The sequence below is a fragment of the Elephas maximus genome, chromosome 10 (genome assembly GCF_024166365.1).
Source record: "Elephas maximus indicus isolate mEleMax1 chromosome 10, mEleMax1 primary haplotype, whole genome shotgun sequence".
In the NCBI taxonomy this organism is placed as follows: Eukaryota; Metazoa; Chordata; class Mammalia; order Proboscidea; family Elephantidae; genus Elephas; species Elephas maximus.
Genome location: NC_064828.1, coordinates 7,165,623 through 7,192,734, shown reverse-complemented (window position 1 = coordinate 7,192,734; position 27,112 = coordinate 7,165,623). Strand labels below are relative to the sequence as shown.

General features: G+C 45.8%; 1 protein-coding gene across 3 annotated transcripts in view; it reads right to left on the bottom strand.

The window, feature by feature from the left end:
* Positions 1-7,598: 7,598 nt before the first annotated feature.
* The window catches only part of FBN1 (fibrillin 1), a 298,816-nt gene continuing 279,302 nt past the window's right edge, over positions 7,599-27,112 (bottom strand). Inside the window, exons 44-51 of one of the 3 annotated variants that reach the window (XM_049898545.1) lie at positions 26,522-26,647; positions 26,127-26,249; positions 23,104-23,220; positions 22,039-22,167; positions 21,129-21,248; positions 15,263-15,494; positions 10,361-10,535; positions 7,602-9,035 (exon numbers count right to left, since the gene is read on the bottom strand). In XM_049898545.1, coding sequence (XP_049754502.1) covers positions 8,646-9,035; positions 10,361-10,535; positions 15,263-15,494; positions 21,129-21,248; positions 22,039-22,167; positions 23,104-23,220; positions 26,127-26,249; positions 26,522-26,647 — 1,412 coding nt within the window. In that variant the 3' untranslated portion in view covers positions 7,602-8,645. Of the gene's footprint in view, positions 9,036-10,360; positions 10,536-15,262; positions 15,495-21,128; positions 21,249-22,038; positions 22,168-23,103; positions 23,221-26,126; positions 26,250-26,521; positions 26,648-27,112 lie in introns of all 3 variants that reach the window. The other 2 variants (XM_049898544.1, XM_049898546.1) reach the window with 2 other exon arrangements.

Genomic DNA, 27,112 nt, shown 5'->3' with positions numbered 1-27,112 from the left:
ACACCCACATCTCATTGCTGCTTGATGGCATGCCCCAGATTCCAGGGCAGAGACATAGTCTCCAGAGTCACTAAAGGTCATGTTAACATTATTATATAACACAACGTCCTGTAGACCAGCCAGGTCAACAGCAGACAGTGGGGTGCGTATCAAAATCACCGGGCAGGCTCTCCCGAGAGAACGCTGTCGTCTGCCTGGACTTCACGATGGGCCTAACGGCTTACAGCAGCGTGCTCAGCACATGGGAACCATCCAAAGAGCTGTTAAAACAGCTAATAGGGGAGTCTTGACCCCAAAGATTCTGAATTGGTCTGGGGTACAACTTGGACCTCGGGATACTTAAAAAAGTTTCTTAAATGATTCTAACGTGCAGCCAAGGTTGAGAACCATTGATGGAGACTCTTTGGAGCAAGAGACAGGGTATATGTATTTGTATCAGTCAGGGTAGTGAATGGTAGCAGCTGTAACAAATAATACTAAAATATCTGTGACTTAATGCAATGATGTTTATTTCTCATGGATACTTATTTTTTTGTGGATGATTATATATGCAGAATATTGTCTAGATCTAGAAATGGCAAATATTACCTCTCCCAGCCTCTTCTTGGTCATAATCCCATTACCCAGCCCTAGCCTAACTGCAGAAGACATTAGAAGAAGTCGTCTTTTTTGTGGGCTCTGGAGGATAAACAGGGTCGGTCAGATTCTGCCACATGTAACTATTATAAAAATGTTTATAAATCCATTATTTGATATGATGTTTATAACTCCCTTATTTGAGAACCATGGTCCCTGTGTGGCACAAATGGTTTGCTCTCAACTACTAACCTAAAGGTTGTCAGTTCAAACTCACCCAGCAGTGCCATGGAAGAAAGGCCTGGCGATCTGCTTCTGTAAAGATTACAGCCAAGAAAATCCTATGGAACAGTTCTACCCTATAATACATGGGATTGCCATGAGTCAGAATCCAGTCGACAGCAATGGATTTGGTTTTCTTTATTGAGAACCAGTGCCTCAGAGTTTACTGTATATTTTGGGAAAATAGCGCAACTCCTCTGCATTTGTTTGCTGGCTGTGTCTCTGCCACCCCCCACCCCCGCGAGGCACCCTCACAAGCACATTCACGCCAGTCCTCTTCCACATATTGCTATAAAACAGTAACGCCACAAATTATTTTTGTCTTACGCTTTGGAATCAGTAAGAATCTAAAGGACTTTTCAGTTGTGTTTTTCAATAAGAATTTCCTTGGGGAGAGTGAGTAGAGAGACTCTGGGCTGCCTAGCTCTGCTCTAACCCAAGCAGCTCTGTCTATGTTTTATATATTGGATTTCAGGGTAAGATTTCATTTAGACTTAGGAATCTAACTGTAAAAATGAACTCTGACAATCACTGCTTTTCAGCATCATGTGGGGGAGATATTTTAGTATGTTGTTTCTGCTTTTGGTCATTCATAAGGCTGTAGACAGGGCACCTTGGCCTTGCAGATGTCAAAGGTGAACTTACTGGAGAGCCACACCTTGCCTCCTGCCTCCCGGCACGGTGGGATCTGAGGATCCTGCATCCTGCTTCTGAAGAGAAGTCGGAAGTCTAACCTCATCCCCACACAGGGTGCAGCTGGGAGAGTTTCTCTGTCACCCACCATTTTAAGGTTCCTGCAGGTTAGGGACCTGCCTTCACTCATCTTTGTCCCTAGTGTCTCCTGTGTTGCTGACTCAAGGCAAGTGTGCAAAAAATATTTGAGAAAAACAAAGAAAGAGAGGAAGAGAAGGAGGAGGAGAGAGAAGAAATGGGTTGAAGAAAAAGACTTGAAATCTGCAAGGATTTTCTGTTTTTACTTTCCCCAATTTCAGTCATTGGTCTGTTCAGCAAATATTAAGTGCTAAGAAACCCTGATGGTGTAATGGTTAAGAGCTCGGCTGCTAACCAAAAGGTTGGTAGTTCAAATCCACCAGCCACTCCTTGGAAACACTATGGGGCAGTTCTACTCTGTCCTATAGGGTCACTATGAGTCAGAATCGACTCGACAGCACAGGCTTTTTTTTTTTTTTAATGTCCCTGGGTGGTTGAGATGGTTAAGCGCTCGCTACTGACCAACAGGCTGGCACTTTGAATCTACCCAGAGGCACCTTGGAAGAAAGCCCTGGCGATCTGCTCCCAAAAATTCAGCCACCGAACACCCTATGGAGCTCAGTTCTGCTCTGACAAACGTGGGGTTGCCACGAGTTGAAATAGATTCTACGGCAACTAGAAAAAAAAAAAAAAGAATAAAAAATGTGCCAGGCACCGAGCTGGGAGATGGCATCGTGAGGACAAAGCAGCCCCAGTCTTTGTCATCACAGGTATCGCATGGCACGTGGGTGGCAGTGGGAGCACAGACCAGTGCAGCTGCCGCCGCCAGGGGCCATGAGGAGCATTGCTGAGGGAGTGTGGTGCCAGCAGAGTACGGCTCATCCTCTCCTTGGTCTTCTCTTTGCTGCTGGAAGAGCAAAGTCGAGACCTTGAACCATCAGTATGAATTTGTAGCTTTACAGGTTCCTGGAAGGAGTCCTGGTGGCGTGAATGGTTAAGCACTTGGCTACTAACTGAAAGGCTGGTGGTTCGACCTACCCAGCAGCTCCAAGGAAGGAAGACCTGGTCATCTGCTGCTGTGACGATTACAGCCTAGGAAGCCCTGAGGGGCAGCTCTACTCTGTCACACAGAGTCTCTATGGGCCGAAACGCAATGGCACCTAAGAACAACAGGTTCCTGGCTGGCTTTTCAATACTGTATTTTATTCCTCCCTTTTCTGACATAGCGTGTGAACTGAGAACATGCCGTCCCATCGGAAGATGTGGACTTTCAACTCCACCTCTTTAAAGCGAGAGGCCTTTAGCAAGAAACCCGAAGTCATGCAAAATGCGTATTAGAATTATGCAGGATTGAGGTGGGGCTCGGTGGGGACAGATTTCACTAGTGCTCCTTAACTCTAAAGTTCATTTGAGGTGTCAGCTTTGTAAAGAACTCTGGTGTATAACAGTAATCCTGTGAGGATACAGGAAAAGTGTTATTATTATCCCCGGTTTGAGAAAAAGGTTTAGAGACACCGAGGAGTTGTACTGGACCAAGTAACCAGGACGGGTAGAATGAAGACTCGAACACCAGCTTTCTGACCTCAGATATCCAGTAGGATCGACTGTCTGTGAGGCCTCCTGGGTCAAAACTGGCTCTCAGAGCACAGTCTTTTCAACTGAAAAAAAGGCAGGGCTTTGAGTCAGTTTGTTCTGGTTCAAACCCCTGCTGAGAATTTGAATTTCTAACAAGTTCCCCAAACCAACCTAACCTACTGCCATCCAGTCAATTCCGACTCATAACCTCCCTACAGGACAGAGTAGAACTGCCCCATAGGGTTTCCAAGGCTGTAAATCTTTACGAAGGCAGACTGCCACATCTTTCTCCTGTGGAGTGGCTGGTAGGTTCGAACTGCAGACCCTCTGGTTAGCAGCAGAGTGCTTTAACCATTGTGCCACCAGGACTCCTAACAAGTTTCCAGGCGATGCTAATGCTGCTGGTTAGGAACCAATTGTGAGAACCACTAGTAGAGCAGTGGTTGTCAAAATTTATTCTACATAAGAATCCCCTGGGGATCTTGTTAACATGTAGATTCTGATTCAGTATATTCGGGGTGGAAATGCAAATTTCCAGCTGGGGCTCAAAGCAGAATGAACTGCCTCCCTAAAAAGGTCAAAACTCTGAGCAGAGAATCATGGGCCCTGGAGAAAAACACTGAGACTGAGAGCATCAGCACAGGAAGGGTGCCCTCAGCTTCCAGCCCTTTCCCGGGGTGAGGCCGTGTGGTAGGTGGGGGGATGAGGTGGTCAGGAGCCATTTCTGCTGGGGTACTGGCTCCACAGCAGGCTGACTCTGAACTGGTGGCTCAATGCTTACTGCGAATGACCAACGAGAGACCTGAGGAGGCCACTTGACAAAAGCATAGGAAGCGGGAGGCCTCGTGGTAGAACTTGTCACCCCAGCGTGAGGCACTGGACAGCTCAGGTGTGACCACAGACTGCCCTAATGAGGTCCAGTAAACACCCTGCCAGAGGGGGTGATCATGGGGTGAGTGAAGATGGAAAAGCTGAACAACATGTCATGCAGATTTCACACAGTGACAATTACCAGACACAAAGCCAGGCCAGCCTGCCGGCCTCTGAAATTCCGATAGGTCATGATCCCGCTAATCTATCCCGACAGGCCTCAGAGCTGTTGGGGACACCAGAGCAGAGCTCAGCACCTGGATGCAGCGATAGGCCTGTGGCCTCCTCTGCCATCAGCTGGTAGGATCCAGGGGATATGTGATTATCCTCAGGATGTTTTGAACTGTCTCCATTCCCAGGAGAAGAAAAATCTAAGCGTTTAGCTCTGATTTACTTCTCCCCAGGAGAGTATTTTACGGTAAAAAAGGAAACAGGCCTCTCCTTATTTCTCCCAACACAGCTGCAAAGAACACGTCGCGGGTACGGAGCTGGGCAGCAGCTGCTCTCTGCCGTGTTTCTCACTTCTGCGTGCTCAACTCAACATCAGCTGGGGGCTCTGGGAGGCCCTGGGCTAGCCACCTTCCAGCTGAGACCACAACCACCCCAGGAGGCAGCCGGGCCACAGACAAGGCCAGGCTACTTTTATTTGTAAAATGAGGACAATCCCAGGGATCTAAAGCAACAATGAACACTATTTTGGGTGAAAGAAAAGTAACAGCGAGCAGAGAGCAGGGGATGAGCTAACGGGAATGGCACCCGCTTACCTGCTCCTATTTGGTTCAATTAAAAAAGCAGGTTCCTTCCACTTTCAACAGTGCTGATGAAATGGACGTCAGTGTCAGGGGTCATCACTCAGTTTTGGATCAAGGATGCCAAACAGCCTATGTCCTAAAAAGAGGCTTGTGTCTTTGTTGGCCAAGAAAAACAGTTTGGATTTATTAGCTGTTAGCTGAAATAACAGATTTTGTGATATGGCCAGGCCCTGCCAAAAGCAAGTGGGGTATCACATGGACGCGATACTGTTGTAAGACCCTCAGGTTTCTGCAGACACTGTGGGAATGTCAGCCAGTTCTGTAAGTAAACCAGTCACCTATGCTCATGGAAATCTGCAGAAATCACACTCGTCTTTCTCCTCTGACTCTAAGCTCAGAATGATACTGAGATCCTTCTCTTTTTTAACTCAAACATACTGGGCTCACATTGGGTTTCAAAAGTTCAATCACATAAGTTGGTTTGATCTTTACGGTGTTATTTAAAATTGGCAAGGGGTAAATAACTCTATCTTCAGCTGCATGTGTGAACAATCTTGTAGCATTTAAAAAAATATCCTCAAGCCGTTCAATAATTACATTTCTAATGTATATCTAAGAACTATAGTTAAAACCAGAATAAAGTACATTCTGTGAACAAAGCTTACTCTGATATAAAAATCCCTGCTAGTTTATAGGTCTATAACTTTTAACTATGCTAATATAGTATCAACTCAATCGTCCTTTATTTTGGCTCTGCTAATTTACAAACATGATTTCTGAAGTTTAACAGTATTTGTAATGGCAATGTCCACAGCAATTTTGGCTGGGTCAAGTGCTATTTGTTGAACAAAAATGTAGTTGTTTGTGCAAGTTTAAACATTTCCCAAGGCCAGCTGAGTTCGTTTCAACCCTACTTACAAAATAATTATTGGCAGATGAAATGAGCCTGGGCTAGAGGCATTTTTAAGCTTCTGAAAGATTTACAAAAGCAAGTTCTTCAACCACTGAAAGTAAAATGGAAAGGTCACAGACAATCGAAAGGTACAGGCTTAAATCTCAGGTGAAAAAGGGCTCTGACAAGAGGAGTAGTTACCGTGGAACAGGAGGAAGATGCTGGTTAGTCAGAAACGTGGAGAGGACTCTGTCCGAAATGGTTGGACCCGGAATAAATAGAATCCAGACTCAGGACTATTAAAGATATCAAAGTGATCCACTATACACCAACTCCATTTTCTTCTGGGGTTTGTTATAAAGAAAATCCGTTTTTGAATATAATGCAGGTCTGGTTAAATTATCAAGAGACATTTGCTGTATGCAAACTGTCGTTTCCCACATGCTATATATTCTTCTCTAACAGTTCCAATACACATCTATCACAGAGCCAGAGGCTCGAAGTTAGAAGGAAACTTTGAGTCCTATTTTAACCTCCTACCCAATGTACAGATCCCTTCCCAGTCATTCAACCCATTGAGTACCTAGCATGAGCAAGATGTTTTGGATGGCAAAATTGGAGATACTAAAAATACTTCAAGATGGCCTGGTAGGTACCAGAAAGCACCCCTCTCCAATAAGTACCATTAAGCCTGGACTGAAGCCCTTCTGCTAGTGACAGGGAGCTTATAGCGTTGCAAGAAGCCATTCTCTCAGTGGGCAGCTCTACAATTAGGAAGGTGTGTGTTAAGCTGAGCCTCACATCAGCTGACCCTGATCTTGCCTTCTGGAATAACATGGGGCACACCTCCCCTTCGTCTTCTCCCGTCAGCTGACCCTGATCTTGCCTTCTGGAATAACATGGGGCACACCTCCCCTTCGTCTTCTCCCGTCAGCTGACCCTGATCTTGCCTTCTGGAATAACATGGGGCACACCTCCCCTTCGTCTTCTCCCGTCAGCTGACCCTGATCTTGCCTTCTGGAATAACATGGGGCATACCTCCCCTTCGTCTTCTCCCGTCAGTCTAGCTCTTCAAAGATTCCGAGAACACTCTCCTGGGTCGCAGATAGTCTTTTCCTCCCCTCAGGCAGCAATCTTATTTCGCCTTTATTTTCACTACCACAAAATGCCTAACTGCCCCTTAAAAAAAAAAATTTTTTTTTTTTTGATTTTTAAATATTATTTTATATCAACTGAATGAGCTTAACGGCCTAAGTATTTAATATTGCACTTAAAATGAAGCAGCATTTTCAAATGATGACATTCAGAAAACAAGAGTAATAGCACTCACTTGGGTTCAGTTTGGGATTATCTCTCTGTAATTAGACTAGCACTGACTAACAACAGATGTTTAGCAGGAAAAGATAGAAGAGCTCAGGCTTGCCAACACCGTGTGTAGATTTGAGGGGAGGGGGCAGGATAAATCTTTATAACGAAACACATATGCTCTAAGACAATGACCGGACTTGATATTTGAGAGTACTTAAATCTATTGTATTTTAAAAGTCAATGGGTTAATTAGGTCTTGTTCCAGAAATGAGACTATGGACTTTCTTACTATGGGTCCTGTTGTGTAATAATTCCCAGGCTTTGACACTAGACGCTGCTATCTTCGTGAATAAGACAAGGGAGTGACTGAAACATGTAAATTAATATTTCTAGTGATTATACATGGTCCCCAGGTGGTACAAAGGACTTGTGGTCAACTGCTAATCTACAGATTGGCAGTTCGAACCCACCCAGAGGCACCACGGAAGAAAAGGACTGACGATCTGCTTCTGACAAGGTTACAGACAAGAAAACCCTATGGCGCCATTCTACTCTGTAACACGTGAGGTTGTCATGAGTCAGAATCAACTTGATGGCAACAAACACAACACACACAGTTAACTGATGTATTTGGAAGCTTTAACTACCAGACCCAGGGTAATTTAATTGCAGAGACTTGATGCAGCCTCCAGAGTGGCCCCTCCAGCCCCAAATCCGTGCATTGCACTGAGCAAGAACACAGAGCCAAGGGGGTAAACTAAAAAAGAAGAGACTGTTTTATTGTGACATTTATGACATTGACCCCTTGTTGACAGGAACGACCGAGGATGATCTTGGCATATTGCACATGCCACAATGAGGGAAGCACTGCTGGTCCTCTGGCTGCTGAGGCTGTTTCCTGGGCCTCCCAGACCTCAGTGTGCATGTGGGCCAGTCACAGAATCTCATTACCACTTGGTGTATACATTTAACAAGTCTTTGGTCTTAATAAGCACCATTACAAACCCTCACATTAAGGGCATTATTACTCTAGTTTATAAATGTTCAACGATAAAAAATAGCACGATTACAGTATACACACACTTAATTTACATGTAATGTATTATACTCATAACTGAGATAAGCTACTGAACTAACTTTGGTTGATTGAAATTAATGAAGTATTTGAACTGAATACTTGTAATTTGGTTTCTAAGTTGTGTAAATATTACAGTGCATTTATAAACCTAGTTTGAAAATTTACTAGCACCAAATAGATATTATAAAATGGCCAACCTAGTATTTGTATTTGGAGAGTGAAGTTCAAAAATTTGAAAAAAATAGAAGAGTCCATCAATTGAAAGCACATTCCTGTACACCTGCTGGAAGGACGGCAGATCAGCATGAATGGCCAGCCCCCAATAGAAATACATCTCCCAGTTTTCAAGAATCAACACATTTGCCAAGGTAGCTTACCTACATTCGCAAGAAGCCTGAGAAAGTGGTTGTTTTAAACTAGGGTAGTCACCTGTACCTTGCTTTTGTAATACAAGAATAGTGCTTATTTATACAAATTTACTTGGCGAAAGATTGTACCTATGATACGAAGACTCTGATTGGGGGAAAAATTCAGTTCTACCTATCTATCTTTGGTTTTTTTTTTTTTTTTTTTTTTAATTATTTGGTCTATTGATGGTGAATTAATGAAGCAAAATCTGAATTCTCATCTTCAGATTATCACCCAGTTCACCACTGAGGTAGTCTTTGTCATGTTTGTCTTCTAGCTGGTTAAGTTCTTTCTTTTTATAAAGTGGAGTACTACTGATTTGTAATGAATAGGTTCCAGCCACTGGCTTCTTCTTTGTGAAGTGGAGGTAGCTGATCCCTTCCTTTTGGTTGATTTTAAAGAAGCCATCTTCGTTTCCGGATTCAATCAAGTATCTGTTGTGATTTGTCAGAGTTGTAAGAGCTGGAAGGAGTTCTAGGATTCGAACCTTGTTGCTGACTCGGGAAATATTGAAAGCAAAGAAGGCTGTCTTCTCAGCGTCCCAACTTGCAAGACTCACGTTGGCATCTATCTCAGGCTGATCCTGGAAAGACACATGGAAATGTGTTAAATAAAATGTATGCATGCCACTTATTTTCCATATTACAGGAAAGCGACTCAAATCTGACATTAATGCAACTTTCTGCCCAAGTTGTGCACACTGTGTTGAAAATTCATATTCATTAAATGCTTGGTTCATATTTTGTACCTATTTAAAATGTTAAATTGGTGTCAAAAAGGAAGTCAAGGTGAAATCACTCGTGTCTGGGGAACTTCTACTGCGGTGGGTCTCAAAGGTCGGTCCCTGAACCGGAACTTCTACTGCGGTGGGTCTCAAAGGTCGGTCCCTGAACCGGAACTTCTACTGTGGTGGGTCTCAAAAGTCGGTCCCTGAACCGGAACTTCTACTGCGGTGGGTCTCAAAGGTCAGTCCCTGAACCAATAGCATCGGCATCACCTGGGATCAGTCAGAATAGCAATTTTTCTGCCTCCCCCATACCTACTGAAACAAAACCCTGGGGGGTGAGCCCAGCAATCCCTTTTCACAAGCCTTCCAGGTGATCGGATGCATGCTCAAGTTTGAGAATCGGTGTTTTAATAGATTATTTTCCTTCCAACGACGTATCTCATTTCCCAAAGCGGAGCAGATGGGTTGCAGCCCCAACACGAAGAGAGAACTAGTCTACTTCAATTTTGCTCACGATGCAAAGCCATCCTCTCCTAAGGACACACTATGAACCAACTTCCTGACTCCGACGATCTGCTAATATTCAGTGCTTTTCACCCGGCTTCTTGCTTGCCTCTCTGGGACCACATGTGCTGGATTCCCCAGGCCTGCAGCCAGAGGTCTGGGTGAATATCTGTGCGTTTCTGAGTTGACTGAAAGGCTGCAGCAGCCACAGGCAGAGAAAACCAGGCTGCTTGAGCTCCATGTTGTTTTTGTCTGTGGTCCAAGTTCCCTCACACTCAACATGGCTCTTTCCATGAGAGGAGCCTCTAGCCTTCAGAACTTGGCATCCCTGTGCAAGGAGCACTATGTCACTTCACTCTTCTGCCCACTTGCTGTCCTGGATCTCAGACCTTGTCCTCTCAGCAGACATTGGGTGGGTGTTTGATTTTCTTTTTGGCGAGACAGAGGAAATGAGCAAGTATGTGAAAACCTTCGAACCACCACTCCCTAAAAGCAGTGAGCAAGTTTAGAAAGCCCTACAGACTCTTATAAAATGCAGCCTAGAGCCCAGGGAATGTCTGGATTTTCTCCCTGGGGAGGTTTTTCACACTTTGGAACATCCCCGGAGGAAACCACAGGCATCTGGAAAGCCTTTCCACAGGAGGAGAAATCAGAGGGGAAACCACCTTCTGACCTACCTCGACATTGGCGGCATCTGTCTCATTTGTGCTTCTCCGCTTCCTGCCCCGTTTGGGGTAGCCATTGATTTTACACTCATAACAAGCCTCTGGGGAGAGTGAATTGTCATCCATTTCACTGCTGGCAGGTGGTTCTGGGCCTCCTCGCCCCATGCCCATTCCAGAAACACAGTGTCTGCAGTAGAGAGGAAGCACAGACGGTCTTCATCAGAGCCAGGAGATAAAGGGGGTGGGCAAGGGTTCTGGTGACACACTCAGCGCTTGATTATTTCTCCATTGCCTGATCTGCTGGTTCTGAGAACCATGCTGGACCCTACATTTACTAGTTCCTTTCTACTATTCTCAAGGCCCTGTTTTTACACATTTATTTGCCCCTCTGTTTCCCAAGCCTAATGTGGCAGGCAGGTATTTTGCTGTACTTATGCCGAGGAGAAAAGGGGACCTGGTGGCGCAATGGTTAAGCACTTGGCTGCTAACCAAAAGGTCTGCGGTTCAAACCCACCAGAGGCTACATGCCAGAAAGCCCTGGCAATCTGCTTATGTAAAGATAGCAGCCTTGGAAATCCTATGGGGCAGCTCTACTCTGTCCTGTAGGGTTGCTATGAGTGGGAATTGACTCGACAGCACACAACTACATGGCAGGAAGGGACCAAGAGATAAGGGGGAGCCATGGCGATTTGGGAAGAAGTTAAATGAAAATTGCTTTTTATGAAACAAACATTCATGGGAGTGAGAAAGGTATAAAAACAACAAAACACTGTTAAGTTCCTTGCCCTCTTCTTGCTTACCTGATGCCATGATTGCTCCCACACTTCCACCACCGCCATTGCCACCACCATCACCACTGTCATGCCATCACCACCACCATCACCACCATCACCACCATCATCACCACCATCACCGCGGTCATGCCATCACCACCACCATCACCACCACCATCACCGTCATCACCACCACCATCACCACTGTCATGCCATCACCACCACCATCACCACCATCACCACCACCATCACCGCTGTCATGCCATCACCACCACCATCACCACCATCACCGCTGTCATGCCATCACCACCACCATCACCACCACCATCACCGCTATCATGCCATCACCACCACCATCACCACCATCACCACCACCATCACCGTCATCACCACCACCATCACCACTGTCATGCCATCACCACCACCATCACCGTCATCACCACCACCATCACCACTGTCATGCCATCACCACCACCATCACCACCATCACCACCACCATCACCGCTGTCATGCCATCACCACCACCATCACCACCATCACCGCTGTCATGCCATCACCACCACCATCACCACTGTCATGCCATCACCACCACCATCACCACCATCACCACCACCATCACCGCTGTCATGCCATCACCACCACCATCACCACCATCACCGCTGTCATGCCATCACCACCACCATCACCACCACCATCACCGCTATCATGCCATCACCACCACCATCACCACCATCACCACCACCATCACCGTCATCACCACCACCATCACCACTGTCATGCCATCACCACCACCATCACCGTCATCACCACCACCATCACCACCATCACCGCTGTCATGCCATCACCACCACCATCACCACCACCATCACCGCTGTCATGCCATCACCACCACCATCACCACCACCATCACCGCTGTCATGCCATCACCACCACCATCACTGCTGTCATGCCATCACCACCATCACCACCACCATCATCACCACCACCATCACCACCACCATCACCGCTGTCATGCCATCACCACCACCATCACCACCATCACCATCACCACCACCATCACCACCACCATCACCGCTGTCATGCCATCACCACCACTATCACCACCATCACCACCACCGTCATCGCCACCACCATCACCGTCATCACCACCACCACCACCATCACCACCACCACCATCACCACCACCACCACCACCATCACCATCACCACCACCGTCATTCCATCACCACCATCACCGCTGTCATGCTGTCACCGCCATCACCACCACCGTCATCACCACCATCACCACCACCATCACCGTCATCACCACCACCATCACCACCACCACCATCACTACCACCACCACCACCACCACCGTCATTCCATCACCACCACCATCACCGCTGTCATGCTGTCACCACCACCATCACCACCACCGTCATCACCACCATCACCACCACCATCACCGTCATCACCACCACCATCACCGCTGTCATGCCGTCACCACCACCATCACCACCACCATCACCACTGTCACCGCCATCAGCGCTCTCCTCACTTTGGCCTCTGAGCAATCTCTCCTGTTGTATGACCTTTCATGTCTGTCTAAACCACTGAGGACAGGAAGAAAGCTCTAGGTGATAACTACGGGTTGGCTTAGCAATAAACCGTGCAGATATGGAGCCCTGGTGGTGCAGTGGTTAAGAGCCCAGCTGTTAACCAAAAGGCTGGCAGTTCAAATCCACCAGCCGCTCCTTTGAAACCCTATGGGGCAGTTCTGCTCCGTCCTATGGGGTCACTATGAGTCGGAGTCGACTTGACGCCAGCGAGTTTTGTGTGTGTGTGTACAGATATGCAATATATAAAATAGATCAGCTATATAAAATATCACAGCTTGCCCAATAGTGGGAAATCATTTCAAGTCATTCAAAACCACCGGGGCCATTGGCTCTGACTCATGTGAAGCTGGATAAACAAACCCATGCCCAAGAGAAAACTAGTTCAGCTGTTTTTCTTTGCCTTTCAGTTATCAAAGCCAAGTCATGGAGGGAGGCCTGCACGTCTCTCAAGTACCTTGTTTTGTTATTCTGCTTACTTAAATGTGCACCGACCAGACTCAGCTTTCAAAACGTACTGGACCATTTGAATGGCCAAAAAAGAATTTTTGTTTTGGGGCAGGGTCCACTATAGTGATTCATAGAGAGGCCAAAACTGTTATAAATAGGTACATTTCTACTAATGGGCCACAATATAGACCAAGTATTATTCATCTTTTTCTGTAATAGTTTGCCTACTCTTTAAACCCGTTTTTTTCTTTATGCACTTAGGATTCAAAAAAAAATGCCAGTGAGCAGAATTTTGTTGTGTTTTACAGTAATTTACAGGTCCCTACTAATTCCCCCTACCTTGCCTGAGTCCAATACATTACCCTGCTTTATCTGCGGCCTAAAATGTGCGGAAAAGATGAAATAGATGAAACGATAAATGCCCATTCTGTGTGTGTGTGTGTGTGTACACTCACATAATAATTAAGTTGCTGGGAGGCAAACCCCAAATTTACAGCCTTTGGTTCCTTTCTCAGAACTCCTTTCCAGTATTTTCATATCCCAGGAGGACCGCTTATAAGAAGTGTGACTATAAAACCCCACTGGCCAGAAGCCAGCTTTGAGTGTCACAATTCTTGCCGGGAAAATGATTCTGGCATTAAACTAACAAAGAATGAGTCTACTGAGAGCCAGACACAAACATCTGCGAATTTCTGTCCTATTGCTGGCATTCCAGGTGAAACATTCTTTCACCTCCAAGCTGATGCAACCCAAAATGAATTCACTTGATATTTGTATGTCAAGAAATCAAAGACCACTAAGTTAGTAATCTGGTGTACAGGCAGCCCCGGGGTTAAAAACAAGATTTGTTTCTGTGTCTTTAAGTTGAATTTGCAGGTATGGTGGAACCGGTGCACACGGCTCTTATTTAGCCCTACTTTAGCGGAGCCTTGGCAGCTCAGTGGTTAAGAGCTCGGCTGCCAACCAAAAGGTCAGCAGTTCGGATCTACTAGCTCCTCCCTGGAAATCAGATGGGGCAGTTCTACTCTGTCCCATAGGGTCACTATGAGTTGGAATTGACTCGATGGCGGCAGGTTTGGTTTTGGGTTTTTGGTGCAAGAAATGCTGGAAGCCTGTTCAATGATTTAAGAGCTGCACACATGCAGTAAGTGAAGGTGATCGTGAGGAGAATTCTGTTGTAAGGAGGGGTTAGTGCAGTCATTTCAAAGTGGGGCAAATTGACGTCACGTTAAAGGGCAAGTAGGGGTTGTCCGTAACCTGGAACCCGCCTGTACACACGTGTGGGGCAGGAGGGAGGCGTGAGCAAGCACGTGAGAACGTGTGTGTATGTAATCTCTGTGCGCACCTAACTAGAAGTTAAAATTAAAGACGCTTCACACATGACCTCAGAATAGCTAAAGCTACATGGGGGATGAGGTGTCCACAGGCATCTACGTCCTGCTTAATTCAGCAGCGAGAAAGGTCTCAACTCTGAAACTTCTCACAGAACTTCTAAATTACTGAATAATATACAAGTATGTCTTTTTCCTGTGCCAACTCTCATACATACAATTTGGTGAAGTTTTCAACCTGGCAAATACAATAACTATTTTACTTCTTGTATTTAATGTTCTTTTGGTAACTTTCAATGTAAATTCAAGTCTGAAATGTAAAATATACTTTAAAACCCTAAGGGTCCCCCAGTACAAAGGTATGTATTTGCTTTATCCTAACAGGAGCTAGAAGAAAAGGCGTTTTAAGTCAAGATAGTGTCCAGGGTCCCCCAGGAGAAGGTGAGTTGCCCCTGTATTACCTGAGAGGTGATTCACTTTCCTACGAGGTGTGACAGTCGAGAGAATGAGATGGAGAAGCCACACAGCAAAATATTTGCAATGCAGTTTCATTATTTTGTTTGATGTTCTATGAATTTCCGGAAATCCAGATGGCCCCTTTCAAATATAATAACTTAAAACCTTTGCAAAGTTAACTGGAATTAGTTCATGGATTAGAAAAAGCACGGTTCTCTAGTAGGACAGGTAGTTCTGAGATGGACACATTTAATTACACTGCAAATAAAAGAGTCTCCAAGCAGGGCCTGCAGGCCGAGCGCTGCTTACCCCTGGCCTATCCTGTAGTAGCCGGGCGGACAGCCACACAGGTAGCCACCCTCGGTGTTGGAGCAGCCGTAGCTGCAGGGGGCCTGGGGGGAGCCGCACTCGTTGATGTCTTGGCAGCCTCCGCTGAACTGCTCGTAACGGAAGCCAGCAGGACACATGCACTTGTAGCTCCCCAGGGTGTTGTGACAGGCGGCTCCTCCGCAAATGTGGGCACTGAGGCACTCGTTTTCATCTGCAGGGAAACAAGGAGACCCCGCACGTTGGGTTTCTGCTGAGGAGTATGGGCCAGGTCACCTGTGGGTGGCCAGCTGGCTCCCAGACCAGGCTCTGGGGAAGCCAGGTCAAGCAGAGGGACTTGGCACGGGGAAAGGGGTAAGAGACAGAGGAAGATGTGGAAATGAGGTGGCCTCTTGCCATGCGGTGTCCTAGCATGGTCAATGAGGTCAAATGCAGAGGGGATTGGAGAATGCCATTCTGAAGGGTGACTGAGACTCTGGTTCTCATCTGAACCCATGACTAGTGTGGGCTGCTCCACATGAACTCCTGGTCAACAGCACAGGGCTGGTTCACAGCCAAGATTCAGGGCTCAGGGAGTGGGGGAGGGAATCGGGCAAGCCTCTGCTCCTTTGTGTCACAAGCACCCAGCAATGTGACAAAGGTCTCAAGAGCAGACAGCTAGCTCATTGCTGGAGGCTGCACTCCCAGCCATCCTTTCTCAGGATGTGCCGTTCTGGCAAGGGCAGGTACCCTGCAGGAAGTGTCTGCCCTATTTGGACTTCCTCTTCAACAATCTGCAAAAGCCCCCAGGTGCTTGTTCTGGAGGATGAATAGTACCTTCTGGTATGTCTGCTCCCATCTCTGAACAACTCTGCACCTCGCCCCCCGCCACCCCCCCTCCCCGCCCTTATCCAAACCAGCCTCCTGCCCAGAGTGTCTGGGCTGTGTCTAAAGCTGAGTGTGGCTGGAAGACTCGGGGCAGACTTCACCAGCAATCACTGGAGCAAAACCTACGAGAGGCAGATGCTGCCAAACTGGCTACCTGCTGGGGCTTGACAAGTCTGATGGTAACAGCAGGAAAAAGAGATCTAACTTTAAAAAATGGACTCAAAGCGAGAAGACCCTCAGTTTCTGATTATTTCTGGTTTGTTTTTTGGGAAATCTCCGGTATATTTTTGTGGAGCTGCCTTTCCCTGTAGGGCAGGTCAGACGCTTGCTGCTGAGACCTTTTTCACTTGTTCCAGCCAGGATTCAGGCAGATGTTAGTTTGAATACAGTAGACTGGGCCTCTCATCCACAGGGAATGCCTACTTCCAATAGAAGGGAGGGAGGGAAAGGATATTAATGTTATTAGGTACTTACTACATGACAGCTCCATATTTATTACTTAACTTCCTACCAATCTTAGGAGGGAGGTATTATAATTCCGGTTTGTAGATGAAGAGACGGGGGGTCAGAAAGCTGATCTAAGAGCTCACAGCCAGCAGCCACAGGGCAGAGATGGACACGCAGGCTTGTGTGACTGCAGACGCCATCCGCTTCCCTTTATGCCATAATGTCTCTCAGGAGACTTACCCACATTTAAACTTCCTTTCTCCTTTAATTAGTTTTCCCTTCTTTGTTAAAAGAGTCATTTATAAAGGAAAAAAAGCTATTTAAAAAACTTAGAAAACAGGTGTGTAAAGGTGGGGGGGCAGGGTGCTTGCTTGTATATATATTATTTATTCATAGGACCGTCCTGCCCTTCATCCATCCTTCCTCCCTCTCTCACCGCGCACAGTTATAGGGAGAAGAAGGAGCTAGGTGTGCAGTAAGACAGACATCAATTCAGCTGCCTGCTATGGCTCAGCACCCAGCTATGGCTCTGTGAGTTTAATTTGTCTGGCTGAGGAGCCGTTACATCTGATAAATTTTAAGTACCCACCCAAGGGCACTTAGGCTCCAGGGTTCCTAAAATAGAAGTAATTAACTTCGCCATTATCTGTGTTCTTTCCCCCTTATTTTACGTTAGGGATGAGGAATGTGATAGAGACCAATGGAGACCACGGACACCATGCTCTATGTCAAACAAAGAATGGATGAAGACCCGAGGATTTTCACTCTGGTGGAGACTACCCCTGTGCTGGATGTCTTCTCCCGGCCCCTCCACGTCTACCCTCCACCCTTCACCCTTTTCCACAAGCTCTGGGCCCTAGGAGGCTGATCTGTATGGGGCAATGACAAGCTCCACTTCCTTCTCCTCTGATTTCAGATGGGCTTGGCCAATGGGGGACATCAGCAAGAGATGAGTGGGCAAAAGAGTGAGGTCAGGGTGGTCATCCCTCCAGCTCCTTCTCAGCCCGATCACCAGCAGTTGGCTATGTCCCTCTGCCAAAGACCACAGTCCTGTGAGGGCTCTCCCCACCCAGAAACTCTTCCTACCCTTCCAGGCCTACTGGTGGGCTCCCAGTTGTTGCCAGTCCTGGGACTGCTGCGCTCTCCTCTCCTGGTCTCTCCAATCCCACTGGTCTCCCCAGTCCTGCTGGTTTCCCCGATCCCCGTCCTACCTTTTAAAGCAGCCTCTTCGTTACACTCTCTTTAATTACCTGATTTTGGTGTGCCATCTGTTTCCTGCTGGGTCCCTGACTGATAAAACTGCTAAGGTCTGGGTGAAAGGGGAAGGAGGCTTGTCAATATGGAGCTTAGATTTCTTCTGTTTAATTTCAAGGGGTCAGAAACAATAATGGTTAGAAGTTGGAGGGACAAAAAGTTAAATTCTTTATGAAAAAGACATTTCTAAGAATTACAGCTGTCTATGAAAAAAAAAAAAATTTTTTATACATATACTGGAGCCCCGGTGGCACAGTGTTTAAAAGCTATGTCTGGTAACCAAAAGGTCGGCAGTTCAAATCCACTAGCCGCTCCTTGAAAACCAGATGGGGCAGCAATGCTCTATCCTGTAATGTTGACTAGGCAGCAGTGGGTTTGGTTTTTTTGGCATACATATATTATATCTATATATAGACTGAAGCCTGTGGGTGGCACAAATGGTTAAGTGCTCTCAGCCACTGACAGAAAGTTTGGTGGTTCGAATCCACCCAGAGGTGCCTTGGAAGAGCTGGCACCTACTTCCAGAAAAATCATAGCCATTGAAAACCCTAGAGAGCACAGTTCTACCCTGGAACACAGGAACACCATGAGTCAGAACTGACTCCACGGCAACCGGCTTGGTTTTTGAGATAGTCCCTGAGCGGGACAAAGTTCGGGGTCAACTACTAACCTGAAGGTTGGCAGTTTGAACCTTACCAGCACTGCCATGGAAGAAAGGCCTGGCAATTTGCCTCTGTAAAGAGTATAGCCAAGAAAGCCCCGCTGAGCAGTTCTACCTTGTAACACACGGGGTCACCATGAGTCGGGACCAATTTGACGGAAAATGGTTCGGGTGTTTTTTATACACAGATTGGGTTATCTTGGGGAGAAGGTCAACTCCCTTCAAGCAGATATCAAGTCAAATTGGGATGACGAGGGAGGCTGGAGAGGGATTTAAACATTAGGAAAGAGATCAGACTAAATAATCTTTAAGGTTCCTTTTAACTTTGAGCATCTGCATTCCTCTAAATATCTATTCACATTCTTCTTAATTTTTTTCCCTCCCGGAGAGTCTAATGGAGTTTAAATTAAACTTATTTTCCTGTATTGAGGAGGTGGGGTGGAGTGGAGCACAGATTAACAGATAAGAAATGGGCAAATATTCAGGGTCTTTACAGCTTGGAAAAAGTACGTCTGTGCACTCACCCATTTTATCAACATCTAAACCCAACAATTCGATTAACATGTTTTGTACCGTTCCTGACCTTTTTCAGCCTGTGCACCCTGGAACCAATGGCCCCACAAGGAATTTTTCTACGCTCCAAATATTTGTTTTATTCTTTTAGTTGGTACTTGGTGAGAGGTCTGCCGGCAGTCCATGGTATAGTCAATATTCTTCGCCAACACCATAATTCAAATGCATCAATTTGTCTTCAAAACAGTACTAGAGTCTCTAAAACCATTCACTGAAAGCAGATTGAAAACTACCCACTGTCATCTAAAATATAAAGGCCTAGAAGTAGGCTTCACAGTGTGGCATTAATGGAGTGCCACTAGGAGAATTACAAAATGTAGAATGGCCTTTCTTTACTAAATTTCCTAGGTCAAAATGGGTTGACTCCAACTACAAGCTGGATGACTGATATTTTCTAGAAAGCAATGAAATCAGGGGTGCCTTGACCTAAACCCATCCAGCTTGGAAGAGTGAGCGTCTAGCTGCCTAGGAGTGAGGATCCAGGTAGGGCTGGCCCAAGAGATCTGCTCTGCTCCGCATGGCTCTGGAGAAGCCATCCTGGGCCAAGGAAATGCTCATTCTGGGTAATCATAATTCTTGAGAATTATGAGGCCAGTTGAACCAGTCTCTTTTGGGCATTGAGAATGCCCAAACCTCTTCCTACTTCTTGATCAACTTATTCTTCTAGAACCACAGTCAGGGGATGATCTTCATGGGACCAAAGTAGTATCGCCCAGGAGACTAGGGCCTGGCTTTGCCATCTCTACTGACCCCATGCCTGAGGGTATGAAGAGAAGGGTAAGACACAGGAGGGGTACCTCACCAATAGCTCTAATTTCATTGAAGGGGCCTACATAGTGAGACTGAACAAGCTCACATACTAGGTATTGAATCAATAAAGCTCACTCTGGAAGTTCTGCAAACAGTGTCAGAAACTGGTGATTGAAGTCAAAGACCTCCCTGATCTGATAGTGAACAAAGTCATTTTTATTGAAACCAAATAGCTTAGTCAGCAAATTGTGCAGTCTAAACTCTAGCCAACCCTATTCACCTCAGCAAAACCGTATCTTGTACAGGAACAAACAAGATGAAAGAGATATAATTTTGATAAATGAAAACACATCAATGCGTCTTCACCTACAGTAAAGTAAAACCTTTCCATGTGGAGTATCCACCCAGAAAGCTATAATTCTTTGCATTTTTTTTGCTAACGAGGTCTCCATACCCAAGAGTGTGGCAGTGTGTATAGGTCACCCAACTGCCAAGCTCATAAGCAGCACTCTGTAAGTGCTTGCTGAATGAAAAAACCAAATGGACGTGACAGCTGAAAAGCAGCCCCACATCAGCAAGCTCAGAGGCTTGGGTTCCAGTTCCAAGCAAGTCACCAAATAACTGGATACATGCAGACTACCCTCCCTCCCTGGGCTTCAGGGTCCTCATCAGTAAAAGGCGGGGCTTGAGCTAGACTGACTCTGGGTTCCCTCCAAACTCACGATGTTTTGTTTCTGTGATCTGGGTTAAGAATTATTTTCCCATAACATCGCTGAATCAAAGATGACATAATTTTCATTCAATGAAAGAGTATGTGGGTCTCCCTTACTATCAAAAGAATTTAGCAATCCTGACAGAACTGGCCATGTCTGCCTCTTGCCCTCTGCCCCAAAGATGTGTAGACCTGAACCGATTCACTTCTGCTTCTTCAGGCCAAAAGTCACTTAAAATAGCCTTGGGCTGGTGGATAAATTTCAGTCACAAGTAGGATTTTGTCGGCCCTCACGTGGGCCAATGGCTAGCAATGTAGCAGAAGAGCAGGGGGACACTGCAACCAAGGGCTACTAGAGGCATTTCATTTCAGATGCTCTCAAAGTACTCTTAATCAGGGGTTTTTTCTTAGTTTGCTATTGTGGGAAGGCTATTTCCCTTTGGCTTTTTTTGGCCAGGTTAGAGCAATTTTAAACGAGCATTTGTTGCTTCAGTAACAAATTTCAGGTTTTCAGAAAGAAAGCAGTAACTTGACTCATAGAAGCTTAGAGTGGTCCATCTTGGTAAGGAGGAGAAAGGACTTGCCGACACACTGGTTCCACTGGTAGTGCTGAAGGTAGCCCTGTGGGCAGCTGCATCTGTACCCCCCAATGATGTTCTGGCAGCCATGCTGGCAACGGTGGTTTCCTTCACACTCATCCACATCTGAAAAAGAAGGCCGGTCACCTATGAGCCATGGCGACATTTTGTCTTCCGAATCTTGAGTGAGGTCTCAGAGCAGCTGCCTAGGGGAGCTCTCTGAAGTAACATTTATATGCAGGCTAAGGAGAAAGGTCATCTTAATAAGAAATCTGGGCCCTAGTAAATTATTCTACCACCCACAAGTTCAAGGATAGCTACTCTGTGATGTTTGGCAAATCAAATGTGAAAAACATTAAGATGACCCTGATAAAGTCTACAAATAAAAATGATAATGAACTTAATGCAAAGCCCAAGAGCACTCTAAGGGGTAACTCTGTAAACAATTTGTGTTTGCTTATTTGCATGAGCATTAAAGACCAAAAGGTGTCAATATGAAAATAAAACCCTAAGAAGAAAAGAATTTAAACTTCTAATTACATATTATCGGAAGAGTTACTACTCCTATGCTTAATACTCATTGGGAAAATCCTTTTGGGCCTCTGGATCCAAAGATCAGAAAATTGCTCAATCAAATTTGGGCATTTTTTATTTTTCTTGACTGGGTTATTCTCTATCAGATTAAATTAACAACTGAGCAGAAAAGGTCTTGATGCACTTAGGAAAGGCCTGCATGACAGACGTCATCAAGCGGGAGTCCAAAAATGCATCTCTAAGACTTGGGACCTGTGCAATCCAGGCAAAATATTCCCATCTTCAGTGCTCATCTCCCCTGTGCTCAGTTCTGGTATCTCATGGAGGATGGTGGCGGGGGCTTTGGTAGCCGTTGGGCACCGTTCCTCCCTCTGGGACCCACCTTCGCAGCTGGCGCCACTCTGATCAAGTGAGAATCCCCGCTGGCATTCACAGGTGAAGCTTCCCGGGGTGTTCTGGCAAATACCCTTGGCGCCACACAGGTTGATGTCAGAGGTGCATTCATTGTTATCTATGAGAAGCATCGGGGGGAAAGAAGAGGTTAAAATATCCCAAAGCTCTTTTTGTACTGCTGAAAAAAAAGAAAGAAAGATGATTGTTATGGATTGAATTGTGTTCCCCAAAAGATGCATTCAAGTCCTAACCTCTGGTACCTGTGAATGAGACCTTCTTTGGAAATAGGGTCTCCAAAGATGTTACCAGTTAACACGAGGCCATACAGGAATAGGGGGAGTCCTGATCCAACATGAGTGGTGTCCTTATACAGAGGAGAAGAGACACACAGAGGGGAGATGGCCGTGTGACCATGGAAGCAGAGGCAGTGCCGCAAGTCAGGGAACGCCCAGGGATGCTGGCCGTCATCAGAAGCAAGGAGAGGGGCACGGAACAGATCCCCTCTGAGGCCTCGGAAGGAATCAACATGGCTGATACCCTGATTTCAGACTCCCAGCCTCCAGAACTGTTAAGGCAATACATTTCTGTCTTATATGCCACCCAAACTGTGGTCCTTTGTAACAGCAGCCCTGAAACTAATACAATAACTCACTTACAAAAAAAAAACCAAACCCAGTGCTGTCGAGTCTATTCCAACTGATAGCGACCCCACGGGACAGAGTAGAACTGCCCCATAGACTTTCCAAGGAGCGCCTGGTGGATTTGAACTGCCGACCCTTATGGTTAGCAGCTGTAGCACTTAAGTACTACGCCACCAGGGTTTCCATAACTCACTTAGAAAAGGCCAAATAAGGCCAATATCACATTAGCATATCATGACAGCATGGTGTGCACACCCGGGTGCAGACACACACACACATACGTGCTCACACGTAGACATGCACTCATATTTTTTGTCCATTTGTCTTTTATTCCAGCATCGGAGGGAAATAGAAAACCGAATCTCTTACAGGAGTAGCCACATTCCACAGGGGGTTTTCCCTCTCCTACTTACCGATGCAGGCGGTATGGTGTTGGGTGAAGCCAGGAGGACATTTACACGTGAAGCCGCCAATGGTATTCACACAGAGGAACTGGCAGTTGTGTTGCTTCGTTGCACATTCGTCAAGATCTGTAAGAAAATGCAATGTGGGCAGTTGATTTGAGCTGACACCACAAATACAGAGAAGCTGTCCTAGGAAGCAGTTCTGAGGTTTGATTTCTAAGTCTCATATGACCCTGGCCAGAACAGTGCTGCAGCCAATGGCTAGGAGGAACCCAGGAGATAAGGGTTTGGAAAGGTATAACCTGGTTTCCATTTAGGGTGAAAAACGTAGCTTTTGGGGGAATCTGAGGAAAACCTAGTTCCTTTTAGTTAGAGGAATGCAGATATTACAAAGGAATTTTAAATAAATTATAAAATTAAAAAAAAAAATTACAAAATGAAGTGAAACCTTAGGGATTCTGAAATTTTTCCAGAGCCCTGAGAAGATCCATTTAAGCTGAAATATAAAAAGATATATTGAGGCTGGAAATTAATTTGTTCACTTAGGTCTTTTCTGCTTGCTGTTTTTAATCTGTCCCACTAAGGTTGTAAAAAAAAAAATCTGGCTTCTTTGGTCAGGGTTTTTCCTTTGGATTAAACAAAATTGAGCAATCAAGGAGGAAACAAGGAAAGAAAAACTTATTCTGATAAGCTAACAGCACTTTAAAAAAGTCCCTGCATCCATCCGACAAGCCCTCTGCTGTGAACTGGCCTCTTTCCTCACTGCCTCAGGGTCTAGGCTCATTCCGACCCCAACATTATTTAAAAATATCAGGAGATACTAGGTTAGCTTTTAGCTAAAAAATCAGCTCTCCTTTCCCCCAAGCTGTGTACTATTTATCCAGGCCCCTTTCTTTCTTTATTGTGATCTCATCTCCTCACAAACTCAGCTGCTCGCCACTCACCGCCCCTCCCAGCCGGGCTGGGAGCTGCAGATCAGTCCTCCTTTTGCTAAGTGACTGTGTTACCTCCACAGTGCCAAGCTGCCCGGCTACAGTAACACCTGGTGTGGACCTAAACTGAGAGAACATCCCCATTTTTCTCCCAGTGCCAACTTCTCTGAAAACGGAGCCAGCCCTGTGCCCTTTCCACAGATGGGGGACGCGAACCCTCTGCTCAGCTTTCTCGGAGCCCCCAGACCTGCCCTGGCAGGGGAGAAGGGGCAAGGGGTGCTGTTTCTACAGACTGACCACTTTGGGCCTCCTGCCAGCAGGGCAGCTTCCCCTCCGTGACCCACAGGGCATCATCATGTGTTTGCCGAAGCTCACCTACGCACAGGTGAGGGAGACGGCTCAGCGACTTTTCAGGAACAATGCTATTTCATAATTACATAGGAACATCAACACTTGCTGCTTTCACCTCTCAGGTCTCTTCTCCCCTCCTCTTATCTGGGTCCTACCCAGCTCCCATGGGGCTAGGTGCCGGTCTCACACTTCCCACAGCCTCCCCTCCAGCCCCTTTCCGTTCAGTGCCAACATTACATGTGTCTGTACCACCCGTTTTTATATTTAGTCATTTACGCCACATACGTGGAGGAATTTAGAACTCAGGAGAAAAACAGGAGAAAGGGGCCTATGTTGTATGTGGGTCTGTAAAAATCATATAGTTACTTTTGATGTTTCTAAAACCATATAGAGTTATTGATGCTTCTTATACCCTGTGTAAGAACATACTGACTACTATATACTTCATTTCCATTTTTCATCTTAGTTCCTAGAAACTTCTGAAGATTCTGTGTCCCCACAGGTTCAAAAAATGTTGTCATTTTGTTTTGTTTGTTACCGACAATACACACTTTGAGAGGCAGCCCCCTCCCAAATTTGGGTCTTTGTTCACATAAATCAATTCATGGCTCTCAGTTGGAGGTTCACACTGCCCAGGACACACCATGATCTGCGGGTGCAGAAGTTCTGTGTTTAAGAAGAACGAAGCTAATACAACATGTCATTTACGATGGTCAGACCTTTTGAGGAGGTATCTTAACTTCCTCTTCCCAATTCCAGGGTTAGTGCTGGGCAGGAAAGCCTGGGGCAAGGGTCCATTGGTCAGCCTGCGCTCCGTGCCTCTTAGCCCTCTTTCTTCCAGCAGACACAGGAAAGAGGGGGAGGGCCTGACTTCTTACTGCCCTCCATACCCGCCCCACCCCGCCCGTCACCCTCCCGTACTTGCTTTTTTCTCCTTCAAAATTTCATGGCAAAACACTCTTGCTCTTATTCTGCAATCTGGTCTACCTTTCCTTCTCTAAATATCTCATTTTCCAAATCATCCTTAAGAAGTGGCTCACATGTCCTACTTGCTCAATAGAAGCTCTGGTGGCTGAGGAAAATGTCAACAGGAGGGAACGTTTATGAGAATAAATTTATTCCAAAGGAACTTTGCAAAGGATAACTAAACTTCTGGTCAAGGGGGAATTTCTGCAGAGAGTTTTGCTCTTTCTTAACTCTTTGTCATGTTTATATCTCAGGTAAGCTCCCAGAGGGCTGGGATGGCCCTATTTTGCAGAATAAAACTCAGACCCGATGTTTAATTAGGCACAATGTTCTTTGGGAATCATGCCACTGATTATCCTGAGGCAGGACTTGACAGAAGACCTGGGCTGTATGGTTAGTGAATAGACTGACTGCATAAATGCAATAAATAGAAAGCAGAAGACAAAATGAGGGAGGCAGTGAGGAGGTAATCAGTTATGGGTCCACCCTACCCAAGCCCTGGGGAGCTGGTCCTGAGGATCTGAGATCCCTTCACATAGCCCCGGTGGGGCAGGCACTGAGGATGGTTGCTGCCACTGGTCCTCAGCAATCTCCCTGGCCTCAGCCTCCCTCCAGCCAGCACAGGAGGTGGGCCATGTGGAGGCTTAAGTGAGACGCTAAGCCCAAGGAAGCACCTCTTGGCTGCAGAGCAGGTCTTTCAACTTACCTGTGGATTCCTCAGAGACACAAGGAATGCAATGATGTGCCCAGGTGGATGGTGACTGAATGCCAAGTCTACTTTACCTTTGCAGCTCCTTCCATCCTCCTGCAGGATGTAGCCTTTCGGGCATGAACACTGGTAACTTCCTTCCGTGTTTTTGCAGATAAAATTGCAGGGCTTGGGAGCCTGGTTGCACTCGTTCAGATCTATGATCAAAGAGACACATGTGACTGCCCACCTAAAAAGATATCTAAATATTTGCTCAGTATTCCCAGAGTCTAACAAAGAATTTAAGTTTAGGGGAAAGAAAAAGTAAATTCTGTTTTACTTCCCCTTTAAGGCTTAGCCTTTGATCATTGCCTTATGTTTTCCTATGGAATTACACAGGCTGTTTAGATATTCAGTTTGGAGATTTTATTTTTTTGCGATAATATAAAATTTCCACTCTGGAGTAAGCCAGCAGAAAAAGAGCACTTACCTACGCAGGCAGTTCCAGTTATATCTGGCGTGTAGCCAGTTTTACAAATGCAATGATACGATCCTCTGTCGTTGACACATTCCCCGTTTCGGCAAACATCATGGATAACTTTGCATTCGTCAATATCTGTGATTCAACAAATAGAAATTAAAACTGGAGGGATTACAAAAGGGACAATATTAATCTGTAGAGGTCACTTCAGTGTCAATATTAATAAAAAGTGTCACGGTATTATTATGAGCCAAAGACATTAAGCCAAAAGAGTAAAAGCACAAATTTTATATATAATGGTTAACTATGTTGAAAAGCAAATGGATAACTGTATTAGTCAATAGTGATAAACTAATCACTCAAAGGTCAGTAAAGGAAAGCTTTAGAAATAACTGGTCTTCTAAGTTTATGTTGCGTCTCCCCCCTGGGTCCACAGAACCACCCCATCTAGACATACTTGGCTCCTGGTTTCATCCTGTGCCCTCAAGCTTGCCTCCTGCAACATCTCATAAACTAGTCACAGCAGCGGACCTTTTCAAAAGGAAACCTCATTTTTTCTAACATGCATTTTCAAAATAAGAAGGGAAAATTTCTACGTTC